The sequence below is a fragment of the Nothoprocta perdicaria genome, unplaced genomic scaffold (assembly GCF_003342845.1).
Source record: "Nothoprocta perdicaria isolate Ctin4 unplaced genomic scaffold, notPer1 scaffold_42, whole genome shotgun sequence".
Classification (NCBI taxonomy): Eukaryota; Metazoa; Chordata; class Aves; order Tinamiformes; family Tinamidae; genus Nothoprocta; species Nothoprocta perdicaria.
In genome coordinates, this window is record NW_020455666.1 from 1,212,046 (window position 1) to 1,225,228 (window position 13,183).

The window sequence follows — 13,183 nt, forward strand, 5'->3', positions numbered from 1 at the left end:
GGAGACAGCTGCTTTCTGGAGGCTGGATACAGTCTGAGATTATTTTTGTTGTTGACATAGGCCTGGTTATTCATGAAGGAATGGAGCGTGTGGTGAATGAGATCCTACATGCTTTCTGTGCAGCTCAGCCATTGCATAAATATGCAATTCATTTTGGGGGCCAGGAGTTCAGACTGAACATCTATCCTCCCTCCAGGTTGCCTGCAACTGTCTTCCTGGTTACAGTGGGGACGGGAGGAGCCAGTGTAACCCCATCAACTTGTGTGAACAGGTTTGTCTGCATTTCGCTATTACCAGGGTGAAGGCCAAAGCCTAGGAGTGTCTTTTTATTCCAACAATTAACAAGAACAGGGTTAGCTTGATTTTTTTGTTATTGTTGTTAGAAATACCTAAGGGGCTTCTGCATGTGCTTGATTTCCACCCCCTCTTATACCAATCCACAAATGTCTCAGCCAGCTGACACTGAGATGGGGCACCCCTCTTGTGACAGCTGTGTAGAACCAGGCACGTGTTAGAGATGTGGATTCTTCATATATGATTTTTCCTTTACCTCCATCTTGTACACAGTGGGGTTATTTTTCTGCTCAAAAGCTAAAAAGTAATCTGTACTAATGCCATTTCTGTCATATTAAAAAAAAAAAAAAAGACCATTTTTTTTGTCATGACTATGACCTCTAAAGCAAGGAAGTGTCAAGGTCTTGTTTCATGGTAGGACTTCATGCTGATACGCCCTTGGGGAACTGGGCAGTGTCTATTCTAAGGTGCTATAGAGGTGGCAAGGGTTCTTTTTCATTGGGCTCCGAGAAGTTGGCAGTTCCTATGCACCAAAGTGCTGGTGAAGCACCTACATGCAGACCTTCTGCCTTTGCTGCTAGAACAACGGGGGCTGTAGTCCCTTCGGGCTCTGCAAGTACACGGGACCTGGCACTCGGAATTGCTCCTGCCCTTGGCACAGTGTTGGAGATGGCTTCACCTGCCGTGGCAAAGTGTACCAGGTGAGACGCGTGCACGCTGGCCTTTGCCCTCAGGCCACCTGCCCCACAGGAGACCATTCCCTCCATTCCCAGCCCTGCAAACCTGCAGTTTTCCCTGCTTGGCCATGCCTGCCACTTTGGGATGGTCACCCCAGAACTCACATTTGCAGCACAGAGAGGCTAAAGAGAGCATTTTGTGCAGTACTTGAGATGTCCCTTGACATCACCCAGGCAGCTCACTCAGAGCACTGAGGCCCTCTGAGGTCCTGCAGAACCAGCCAACTTTAATCTCTTAGCAGCTCCCATCCTCTCCATCTTGCAGTATCTTCAGAGTGAAAGGTCCAGACACTTGAAATCTTTTCAGGGTGAAAAGTCCACTGCCTGCTTTGTCATCTGTGTCCACTGTGATGGCTATTGCACGGGAGGGAAAGAGGGAAATCACTATCATCTCACTATGTATCTGGAAATCCAGGGTTTTGCTGGGGTGGGAGAGTGACCTGGAGTGGAAGGAGTGGGTCGCTGTGCTGGCTGGCGAGGTTCAGTGGACAGGACTCCGCTAATATGAGCTCTTCTCTTTGTTTAGGAGCTTGCAAGGATTGAAGGCGCCTCCATGTTCTTTAAGATGATACTGGTTGGTGGCAAACAACTTTGTCCTTTGTCTGTACCCTGTAAATCCCACATGGTGTTTTCTGCTAACTAGAAACATGCTTTTTTTTTCTTTTTTTTTTCCCCATTCCTGCCAATGTCCCCTCTGCTATAGGAGGAAAAGATGAAGGAGCTCAGTGGGGCAGGGCCTTTCACTGTCTTTGTCCCAAAGATGGATCTCATAGGAAACACCACAATGGTGAGCGTCCTCTCTTCCATGCACTTCCACAGGGTTGGCAAGCTGCAGGAATGGGGCAATGTCTCCTCTGGGGTGTCCCAGGCCCTGCTTCCCTCAGTCTGTGTAACTGTCTCTCCTCTATGAAATGGTCTGGATTCTGCTCTCTGTCATGCTGGGTGAAATTTCGCAAAGTTCCCGTCGCATTTGTGTTAGGCATGTTTGGGGGGATTGGTTTTCCTGCAGGGAGAGGTCAGAGGGATAGGCCAAGCAAACGGACTCAGAGCAATCCCTCATCAGGACCTTGACCTCTCCAATCCCTCTCCCCACTGCCAGCCCCTTCCATGTCAAAGTGCCCCCAGTGTGCTCTCAGTGTTCYTGTTTTCTCTCCTTAGTTCGAAGAGTTGAAGAGCAGAGGCCTCCTCAAAGAGCTGCTTCGCTACCACATGGTGGGTTGCCAGAAATTGATGTCCAGTGACCTGGAAACCCAGGAGATCCTTACATCTTTATCAGGCCATAAAATAAAGATCACATCAAAAGAGGTAGTTGTCCGCTGTACTTGCCTTTCCTGTCCTGCGTAGCAGGACCTCATTTTTGCTATCACTTGAAGCCCACCACAGCTGTGGCCCACAGCGTGGTGCCCCAGGGCAGGAGCACCTCATCACATGCCTTCCCTTTCAGAATAGCATCTATCTCAATGAGGAAGCTACAGTTGTTGCTGGCGACATCGTTGGCGTGAATGGGGTCATTCACTTCATCAACAAGGTCCTCGTTCCAAGCGACCTGCTGGGATATAACGTTTCCTCAAATATTTCACAAGTAAATGTCAAGCAGTAACTATGTCCTAATAACCACCATGCTGAGACAAGACTAGTATCTTTCTCCTCACACCCSTAACTGCTCTGATACTACTGTCGCTGATAAAAAATCTCCCTAAGGTTGCATGGGATGCTCCGATTTTCATGGTCCCGTTTGTGAAAGAGGTGTCAGAGGGCATCCGTCTGACTTTTGAGAGTAACAGTATTTGCAGTAAAATATAGCAATATTTGGATCAGGAGTCCTGATCATGAAATCACAGAATGGTTGAGGTTGGAAGGGACCTCTGGATTCATCTAGTCCAACCCTGCTTCTCAAGCAGGGACACCCAGAGCACGTGGCACAGGGTGGCATCCAGCAGCTTTTGAAGATCTCCAAATCACTCTTTATCCCCACTGTTGCTGCTCAGTAGATCAGAATCAGGGGCATACGTGGCAAGGTCACTTACAGCGTGACTTTGTGTGCCTTCTACATATCAAAACACTGCATAATCCTGGCTCCTCTCAGTGCTCCTCAGGGCTGCTGCTGTTGCCTGTGGGAAGGCCTGTGACTCAAGGCAGACCGACATGGTGACACTGCCTCGTTTGCTTTCTTCCTTCTGCAGCAAAATATTGTGGAGGTGGCAGAGGCCTTTGGGTACACCATTTACAGCCAGCTGCTGAAGGTGAGCTGCCTGACTCCTGCCATTGCCTGGGAACCAGGTAGCTACGTGAAATTGTTCATCTTGGGGCTTGTTGCTTTGTCTTTGTGTCCCCTCTTGCCTTGCGCAGGACGCAGAGCTGCTGCCGCTGGTTAACGACTCCCTGCACAGACCCTTCACCATGCTGTGGCCCACAGACGCTGCCTTTAAGGCCCTCCCGGAGCAGAGGCAGCGGTGGCTCTACCGCCGGGAGCATCGGGATGTGCTGGCCTCCTACCTCAAAGCGCACATGATCAGGAACATAAAGGTCAATGTGGCAACAAGCAGGCTCCTGCCTCCTGAGGGCACCTGTGGGGCCACCACGCTCATGTGGTTATGCCAGAGGAACCTTGCCCGGTATTTTGTAGGAAATACTTACATATAGCTCGTTATTCATCTTGACAAGACCCAACGCTGAGCTGACCCAAATGAAGCATCTGCCATTTGGGCACCAACTGCTGGTGCAGTGTGCTTGGTGTAAAAACCTTCTATCAGTTGCTTAGGTAAAACATAGCAACTACAGGTACTCAAAGCAAACTTYACCTCAGGCTTAGCCCTCCTCTTGTCTATACAGGAGATGAACAAGGAACGGGTCCAGCTGAGCAAAATCAGGTTCTCCCACTGCTCCGGAAGCTGGACTAACCCATCAGAGTTAGATCATTCCTCCCACACCAGCTTTACCTTAGCCATGGCACCCCCTACTCAGTGTGGCTGCTGACCCTTTTCTCACAGGAGAGCATCCCCATTTAGCAAGATGAACCAGCAGTTGGGTGGCCTGTATCCCCTTTCAGGTACCTTCCTTGTTGCTCTCACATCTATTTTCCCTCTTAGATTGTTGCTGGTAACGTGCCCCGGGTCAGCAGYGTACGGACCATGCACGGCTCTGCTGTCTGGCTCAAATGCAGTAAAACCCACATCGTGAGTGATGATGTTCTGGGCTCTGCTTGGCATTGAGTGGGTGCATTAGGACCAGCTTTGGGAGATGAACTGGGAGCTTGCAGGCTGGGACATGCCACTTCCTTAGCCMTCCAGGGGGGCTTGAAACTCTGTGGCCAGCGGCAGAAAAGCTGCACGTGGTGTGACGCCCTTTACAGAGCATATAGTGCATGGACAGAGGCTATTTCTTAGGAAAGGTYGTTATAAAAGACAGCAGTTGGGAAGGGAGGTTGAGGCAGGAGAAGGTACGCGTGAACACAGAGAATTTAGAGAGTTCTTGGCATGGCCGAGGAGTCATGCAACCAAGAAGGATGAGCTGTGCTTGGTGCAGCCGGGTGTAGAACACGCCAGGGTCACAAGCCCCTTGCTTTCTCTTGTAGGGGGAGCTTCTGGTGGGGAATGGCGATGYCATGATCGTCCAGAGGCACATGGAGTTCAACGGGGGCATTGCTTATGGCATCAACAGGCTGTTGGAACCGCCGGATCTGGGATCTCGGTGCGACCGGCTCGTCTCCGTGGAGCTGCATGTAAGCATTTCTGCTATTGCCAGAGAGGGTCGGTGCCACCTGCACCCCTGTGTCTGGGGAGAGGGATGTCGGCAGGACTCACTGCTCTTCCCCACAAAGCTCCGAGGAGCCGAGAAAAGCCGAAGTGGATACTGAGTTGTTTTGATGTTTCTTTCTTCCTTCTGAAGGGATCTCCAAGGAGCTGTGGAATCTGTGGCTTCGAGCCACCCTGCCCTGCTGGTTCAGTTCAACAGGTAAAGCTCACAGCTTTGTCAGCCCAGGAGKCCCAGTGTGGGCCAGCAATAACACACACATCTCGCCTGTGCTTAAGCAGCAAAAGAAAGGAATGTCTGCACGTGGGGAGGTCCCTTGGYCACGTTGTTGGTGCCCGGACAAGGGCTGCATGATCTGCTAGGCCAGGAGCTAGGCTGGCCTAAGCAACCTGAGGTCAGAGGCCTCCAAGGTCCTTGCCTGGCCCATCCCTCTGGGTGGCAGCAGCTGCAAGGTGCCTGCAGCAGCACTGGGGATTTTTCTGGCTGTGTTACAGCAAGAGAGCTCGTCCTGTTAGTCTGAGGCTTATCAAAGGATGAGGTAGCGAGCAGACTTGAGGGCAGTGGTTGCACCCCACTTTTGCTGTGGTGGCATAGCCCACTGTCTCCCACAGCCTCCTGGCATATTCCTGAGGGGCATCCATGGTTTCTTTGTCACCAGCCCCATTGCAGGTGCCATAAAACTGAATGAATGAGACAGCAGAGGCCAAGGTGAAGAGTCAGGGACATGGCATCCCATGACCCACGTGGCAAACTCTGTGTTTTGCCTGTTTCCTCACAGGGGGAAACCAAGAGCTGCTACTATTATGGAAACCAGCTCAGAAACACTTTTCTGCTTCATCTCAACTCTCTGGTGCGGCCATCCTGGCAGCACTCCCCGTGGGAGCCCCTCAGAAGGCCCTTCTTTTCCAGGGAGCCTCTGAGACGAGGCTGCAGGAAGAGCTGCATTTCCACCCAGTGGGTCCCTCAGTGCTGTGCGAACCACTACGGCCGTGACTGTCGGGGTAAGGAGCCACAGAATCACAGAACGGTCGAGGTTGGAAGGGACCTTCCTAGATATCACCCAGTCCAACCCTCCTACTCAAGCAGGGACACCCGGAGCACGTGGCACAAAGTGACCTGACACTGACTTGATATGTTAGAGCGGAGGGTCAGCTCAGCCTGGAACTTATGCCAGATTTACTCCTCTTACCTTGTTCTAAGGGGGAAATAAAGGTGTCTCGCATGGAGGAACTGTGTCCTCGATGCAGGAACTCCCTGGAGTCTGAGTTCCTTCAAAGACCACCAAGCAAGCAGTTCATAGAGTGCCCAGGCCATAAAAGAGGGAGCGGGAGGGTGCTCCTCGCCTGCACAGGGTCGCTTTGTCACTAACCACCTTGCCCTGTTTGCAGCGTGCCCAGGAGGGCTGGAGGCACCGTGCAACAACCGTGGCACCTGCGATGACAAAATTGATGGCTCAGGAAGGTGCAACTGCAGCCAGGCTTTCATTGGGACCAGCTGCGAGCTGTGCGCTCCAGGCAGATACGGGCCAGACTGTAGAGGTGAGGGGGAGCCTGTGCAGCAGGAGCAGCACAGAGGGTTTCCGGGGAAGTGGGAGACGTTGGGAAGATCCCACTCTTTCTGGAGAGGTCCTGCTGTGTTCAGCTTACATTACTGGAGTCAGGGCGCTCATGTCCATATCAGTGCCCACAACACCRAGTCAGAGCCCTAGGACTGTTCCTCTCAATCTGGACTCTCTGCAGAGGAGCTACTGCTGCTGCAGGTCACGTAGCCCATGCCAGGAGCCTCGTGCAGTTGTGTGACCAACAGCCTCACCCTCTGCTGAGACCTGAGGCTCAAAGACACTGTCTCATTTGCTGTGTGAGGAACCCCAACCTGACACATGCCTGAGGACACACACTTTGAGCTGGGTGCCTAAGTCCTGATGAACCCCTTACTGGAAGAGCTGCCCATGCTGGGATGTGCTCAGTGGGGCAAAGCCCCAGGGAAGGAAAATGGAGTCTTACCCACCGGAACCGGACCTTATGAGGTCCAGCTGGGCTTGCAGGAACATTTTTGAGCACTTTGTAGTGGCAAGCACTCAGAGGAAGCATCTGCAGGAGTGCCAGGACACGATAGGGGCTGGCGGGGGCACAGACTTTTCCTCCTGCATGAGGCTCCTGGCTCGTGGGGCGGGCAGCAGTGGAAGGGATGTGTGGGCTGCCTTCCACTCTGCCCACAGGAGCAGCATTCCCCTTGGCCCGCACTCCGAAGCGGGGCCTCTCACTGCCACCAAGGCACATGCTGCAGTGCTGTTCTTGCCCACCCCTCACAGAGTGCAACTGCACCGACCACGGCGTGTGCAACGGAGGCCTGCACGGCGACGGGCTCTGCTTCTGCGCCGAAGGCTGGACTGGAGAGCGCTGCGAAACCAGGCTAGGTGAGGGCGGCCCAGCGCCGCCGCCGGCCAAGCCCGGCCTCTCGGCCCCTCCTGCTCACGCGGGCACAACCTGCTTGCAGTCACGGCACCCGCCTGCTCCCCGCCGTGCCATCCCCACGCCACCTGCCGCGCCGGCAACCTCTGCGAGTGCAACCCGCACTACGAAGGAGACGGGAGAAGCTGCTCAGGTAGCAAGAAGCCCTAAGGGGTGGGGATAGAGGGTGGACAGTGGGGCAAGGCTGCGGGGGAGCGTGTCCTCGGGCAGCCCCTGGAGAAGGGCTGCATGGGTGGGATGTGCTGCAAGACAGCCAGGTCTTCATAGGACCTCACAGGGCATTTAGGCCTGCAGGCATCAGCAGGAGCTTTCCCAGAACTGAGTACTCCTGTTTGCAATGAGGGAGGAAGGAGGTGGGAGGACAACCCACCCCATGACCGAGAGTTCCCACTTTCCCGGGATGCCCCTGTCCCCGCAGTGATGGACTTGTGCAGCCCGGACAACGGCGGCTGTGCGGCGCACGCGCGCTGCTCGCAGCAGGGCACCAACRTGTCCTGCGCCTGCGCGCCCGGCTACCAAGGGGACGGCTACGTCTGCGACCCCATAGACAGATGTGAGGACGGCCGGAACGGGGACTGCAGCGAGCACGCCAAGTGCATCAGCACGGGCCCCGTGAGTGCAGCCCTCGCTTGGGGGGCTCTGCAGGCAGGGCAAGGGGTGGACAAGGGCTGTCTCGGGTTGTAGGAGGCCAGCAGTGCAGCGACAGCCCTTGGTATTTTGGTGCTCATCCTCCCTGCTCACCTGGGCTGCTGCTCCCAGCCTGCCAGGCAGCAGGGCTGATGCTGCTGCGAGGCTGCAGGGAGAGGCTCCTGCCGATGTGGTGCTGGGGCTGCCTCTCCCAACGCGTGTTGTGCTGAGCTCAACCATCTTGCAAACAGCAAGTGACAGATTGAGCGCAGCCTTGCTTGGTTCGTGTGCATTTGTGGCTGGATGGGGGCGATGGGGTCTCTTGCAGCTCCCTCGTGGTCCTGGCAGGCTGTGGGTGTGTTCTCCAGGCTCACCCGCATGCCCCATAAGGACACAGGATTCCTCAGCCTGCCCGCGTGCCAACACCAGCCTTTCTCTGTGTCAGAACGAGCGGCGCTGTGAGTGCAAACAGGGCTATGTCGGCGATGGGATCCAATGCTTGGAAGCGGCTGTGCCCCCCACGGACCGGTGCCTGGAAGAGAATGGGCAGTGCCATCGGGAGGCCACTTGCACTGACCTGCACTTTCACGGTGAACGTGCTCAACACTAGGGTGCTAATGCAGGATGGCCCCTTAACCATCACCTTCTGGCAGGGACACTTCCCAGGAGAGGGACAGTTGGAGGCACGAGGGACCAGGAACTCATCCTTGTAGCTTGATCTGGGCTTTGCATACCCCCCCCCCACACACACACACAAACCCCTTTCTCCCTGCATGTCTCATGGTGGAGGATGAATTGTCCTGTGTGCCTCTCTTTGGCATATAACAATACGATCCAGTGGGATGATATTGTTAGTAAGCACAGGCTCCCTGAGTGCCTCTCCCCATGGCAGAGCACTTAGCCACACCACTGCTCCAGGCAGAAGAGTGCTCCTTTACTGATAATTTTACTGATATTTTGCAGATAAAACCGTGGGCGTATTTCATCTGCAGTCAGCCCGAAAGAAGTACGACTTCACTTACAAGCAGGCTCAGGAGGCCTGCGCGGCAGAAGGGGCTTCCCTGGCCTCCTTCCAGCAGCTCTCAGCAGCGCAGCAGGTCAGGGCAGGGCTTCAGCGCCGCAGCTTTGTGGCGTGGGGGGACGTGCGGGGCTTTGTGCCTGGTTTGGAGGTAGCAGGGGTGGCAAGGGGGCTTAGGGATGGCAAGAGACATGAACAGCCTCTACAGCATCCAAGAGCTCGCAGGACCRGAGGTTTGTTGGTAGGAATCACCAGCTGCACTGGGACAGGACCTCTGGCAAGATCGAGCCCTGTAGCTGCCAGGGGAGTGTGGCACAAGTGCTTCAGGGCCGAAAAGCTGGGCTGGAGGTGTGACTGTTAACCTGATAGCCTGTTTTCCTCCCCTAGATGGGTTTCCATCTGTGCTTGGTGGGCTGGCTGGACAATGGCACAGCTGGATACCCCACCGCCTACCCCAACCCCAGCTGCGGAGCTAATCGAGTGGGAATCGTGGACTACGGCTCCCGGAGCAACCTCAGCGAGACGTGGGACGCGTTCTGCTATCGGGAGAAAGGCGAGTGGCCACGAGGTGGCCCAGGCAGCCCCGCGGGCCAACGGGCAGCGATGCAGCTCTCTGGGACAGCCCGACCCTCAGGGGACGTGGACCTGGGTCTGTCTACAGGGACAGCATCCGGGCAGGCTCCAGGAGAAGCAGGACATGTCGTGGCTACGGTATCACCCTCACAATACAGAGCCCTAGAGCCAGGCCTGCCAGGAAGCACGTGGGAGCAAGGGGGGAAAACTGCCCCGGAGCATGAGGCGAATGAGGGGCAGGCAGGCAGGGCTCCCTCTCCTCATGCCAGTGTTGGGAAGGAACTGATAGGCACCTCAAAGGCGAGGGGAGGAGGGTCAGCATGGCCACCACGGGGAAGTAAAGCTGCACGCCGGTGTCTCTCCGCAGACGTGATCTGCAGCTGCCGCGACGGGTTCGTGGGCGATGGGTACTGGTGCAGCGGCAGGCTCGTGGACGTGCTCGCGGAGCACGAGCGCTTCTCCACCTTCTATTCCGTAAGTGACGCGCTCCTGGTTCTCCAGGACACTGGCAGCCATGCCCAACGCCGATGGCCGGAATAAGGATAACAGCTGGGCAGAGCCGGGGGCTTTGCCGCTGCTAGGTGGAGAAGGCAAATGCAGAGGCATTTTCCTTCCAAGACCTGGGGCAATTCCTGGAGGAGTGGGGCAATGCTCTTGAGCGTGCTGAGGGGTAGGGTCTGCACTCTTTTCCAGATGCTGCTCGAGTTTGCCAATGACACAGAACAAGGACTGGAGTTCTTCATGTATTTGTCCGACGACTCTGCGCCCAAAACTCTCTTTGTCCCCTTGAATTCTGGCTTCATGGACAACCAGGTAAGTAAGCAGGGAGGAGCAGTCAGTGAGCAGGCACAGAACAAGCTCTCAGAGCCCCAGAGTGCAGCAGAAAGTGGCATTATGATGATGTGGAGTCAGAGAAAGATTGAGAAATTTAGGTGAGAAGGGTCCTGGGGAGGTCCCGGGGTCACTACCGCCCAGCTCGCGAGCCCTCTCAGAGCAGAGCCCTTTAGAGGAGGTTGTTCAGGTTCTGTCCGGGTGAGTTGTGTGTATTTCTAAGGATTCTAACATTCCCCTTCTCAAGGTAGTTGTGGTTGGTTGGTTGGTTTGATCACGCTGCTCAAACTGAGCTGTCTTCTGGCCTTGACAAGTGCCTGGACTTAGGCCACAGGCTGAGGGGTGCACAGAGAAGGAACAGAAGGAAAGGAAGGAGGTATCTCAGCCTTCTCCTGTCCCTGCTGCTTTTTCAGACACTCACAGGAGAAGAGCTGAAGCTCCATGTGTCATCCAGCAACATCCTCCTGTTCAGCTTCAACCTMACAACAGGCACCACCATCCCATCCCAGTCAGGATACAACCTCCAAGTCTCAGACCTCCTTGGGGGGAATAACACAGAACACACAGTAAGTTTGACCTCTGAAGAGCATAAAATGAGGGTTTTCCCATGTCTTTTTTGAGAAAGGGCGGCAAGTGGAGGGTTTCTGATCAGGTGAAATCACCTGTCTTGTGCTACAGGAGCCCAAGGGGATCAATGACACACTGATTGTGGAGTGGGACATCATAGCTTTCAACGGCATCATTCATGCAATCGCAGAACCACTGAGGATCCCRCCGCCTGTGGTGCATCTCGGGCAGGTGAGCATTGCACAGTGTGAACGGGGAGAGATCATCATCTTTTTAGTGCAGCAAGGCTGGGGAGCAGACAAGAAACAAGGAGCTAATGTGTCCCCCACGAAGTGGTTCCGGGGCACAGATTGTGCCAGTTGGTGTCAGTATTTTGCCCCAAAGTCTTTTGACCGCCTGCGCCCGGGAGCACCCACGGGAGCGCGGGGCCGCGGCCACTGCCTCCTTTTGCAGGTGAACAGCATGGCGCAGCCGTCCAGCTCCGTGGCCACCGGCACGCTCTCCGCACTGTGCTTCGCGCTGGCCGTGGCGGCGGGCGCCGGCGTTGCCTATTACTGCGTCAAGAGGCGGCGGCGGGAGGAGCAGTTCGGGTATTTCCAGGTGAGCAGCAGCCGGGCTGCGGGAAGGGCAGCCTGCCGTGCAGCGCAGGTTCGGCCAGGGCTGGGCGCTGGGCTGTGCTGCCCTGTGGCCCGAGCAGTTATGGGGAGGAGAGGAGGGGCTTTTACCGCCCTCCAGGTCTCATCCTGACCCTGCGGCACTCAGTGCTGCCGAGCACCAGCACGTGGGGTCCCCAGGGCGCCCTGCTCCATGAGGAGGAGCCCGTAGGGCGCAGCCGCCTCATGAGGCAACATGGTGCCCACGCCCACTGCCCCGCCCCTCACCACCATGCTTGCCCATCAACCCTGCCTGACCAATCATGTGCCTCCCTTCCAGGCTAGCTAGCCCCACCCCTAGCCCCCCAGCCAATCCCACRCCTTCCTTGCAGGCCGACCTGCGCCCAGAGGAGGAGGAGGAGCCGCGGGCGGAGCGGGGGCCCCGCCCCAGCAGGCCCCGCCCGCAGCGGCCGTTGGTGGCCATCCCCAACCCGCTCTATGGCGGCCACGCGCCCGACTACGAGGCGCTGCACGTGAGTGAGCGCCGCGGTCCGGCCCCGCTGCCGCACTGCCCGCCGCCGCGCTCACCGACGTCTCCTTCTCCCGGCAGGACTCGCTCCTTGCGGATGACCCRAGCGCCAGCTTCACACACTGAGGCAACGTCGCCCGCTGCGCCCCGCGCCAATAAAGCGCCATGTTAACAGCCCAGGCGCCTGCTGGTCCCCGTAGGCCTGTCCAGCTCACACGTGTCCTGTCTCTGCACCTATTGCAACCCCAGCAACCCGCGCTGCACCCTGCCGGGTGCTCCAGCCTGCCCAGCAGTCTTTCCTGGTCCCTCTCCATGCTGGTGGAGCTGCTGCCCACCAAAGCGTGCCCCAAACCCTCCCTTCCCCTCCAAAAGCTCAAGCCACTGCACAAGTGCAGTCACCTACCTCCAGACCAGGCTGTGGGACATCTCCCTGCCCTGTCCTTCCCCCTGTGAATGCCAACCCTCCCTTGTGCTACCCGGCAAGCCACCCATCCATATTAGATATAACTTATGTTAGTCACCTCCCTGAACACCCTTCTGCTCCAGCCACGTGCCAGCCTTGCTGTACTGTGGCCACGACGGGCACAACCCCCAGCCCTCAAACCAGCCTCTCAGACACCCCCCCCCRGCTCATGGACATGCAACCCAAAGCCACCCACCCTCGAGGAAAGGACAGGACAAGCACCACCCAGGCAGAGTGTTTGTTAGTTGGTTACTGCGCACCGCAGAATTTTATTTAGCCTTCGGACTACACAAGGGCACTACACGAGGACATCGCTTGCCACATGCACACACTACAGCACAGCTCGTACAAGCACGCACAGAGCAGCCACATTAACACTAGCTGTCCAGGCAGCTGAGTCGAGAGCAAGGCATCCTGAACATCTGGCCCAGGGCATGAAGCAGAGGYAGCGGGATGCAAGTGACCGACCATCGGGCTGGCCTGGGCCCCTGGCAGCAGAGCACGAGGGGAAGCGGCCTCAGCACGGGCTGCCTGCGCTTGCACAGGGTATTGCTGCTCTTTCAGGGAGGAAACCCCACGCTGCTCGGGTTCCTCTGCCCTGCCTGCCCACCCACAACACGCGGCTCCCGCATCTATTGCCACAGCCCCCTGCTCGCAGGCAGCCTGAGCCGACCTCCACGCTAATTCACACAGCACTGACTCCCCTGGCCCCAAAAGCACGGSCGGC

General features: G+C 56.5%; 1 protein-coding gene across 1 annotated transcript in view; it reads left to right on the forward strand.

The window, feature by feature from the left end:
- The window catches only part of STAB1 (stabilin 1), a 44,609-nt gene extending 32,490 nt beyond the window's left edge, over positions 1–12,119 (forward strand). Inside the window, exons 45-70 of the mRNA XM_026046120.1 lie at positions 197–271; positions 876–995; positions 1,558–1,605; positions 1,735–1,818; positions 2,190–2,336; positions 2,476–2,613; positions 3,215–3,274; positions 3,381–3,557; positions 4,121–4,207; positions 4,606–4,752; positions 4,920–4,985; positions 5,563–5,785; positions 6,173–6,322; positions 7,096–7,200; positions 7,281–7,388; positions 7,674–7,867; positions 8,328–8,472; positions 8,846–8,979; positions 9,288–9,453; positions 9,841–9,947; positions 10,167–10,286; positions 10,718–10,870; positions 10,983–11,102; positions 11,325–11,471; positions 11,857–11,997; positions 12,075–12,119. Of these exons, the coding sequence (XP_025901905.1) occupies positions 197–271; positions 876–995; positions 1,558–1,605; positions 1,735–1,818; positions 2,190–2,336; positions 2,476–2,613; positions 3,215–3,274; positions 3,381–3,557; positions 4,121–4,207; positions 4,606–4,752; positions 4,920–4,985; positions 5,563–5,785; positions 6,173–6,322; positions 7,096–7,200; positions 7,281–7,388; positions 7,674–7,867; positions 8,328–8,472; positions 8,846–8,979; positions 9,288–9,453; positions 9,841–9,947; positions 10,167–10,286; positions 10,718–10,870; positions 10,983–11,102; positions 11,325–11,471; positions 11,857–11,997; positions 12,075–12,119 (3,207 nt within the window). The remainder of the gene's footprint in view (positions 1–196; positions 272–875; positions 996–1,557; positions 1,606–1,734; positions 1,819–2,189; positions 2,337–2,475; positions 2,614–3,214; positions 3,275–3,380; positions 3,558–4,120; positions 4,208–4,605; positions 4,753–4,919; positions 4,986–5,562; positions 5,786–6,172; positions 6,323–7,095; positions 7,201–7,280; positions 7,389–7,673; positions 7,868–8,327; positions 8,473–8,845; positions 8,980–9,287; positions 9,454–9,840; positions 9,948–10,166; positions 10,287–10,717; positions 10,871–10,982; positions 11,103–11,324; positions 11,472–11,856; positions 11,998–12,074) is intronic.
- Positions 12,120–13,183: the final 1,064 nt, after the last annotated feature.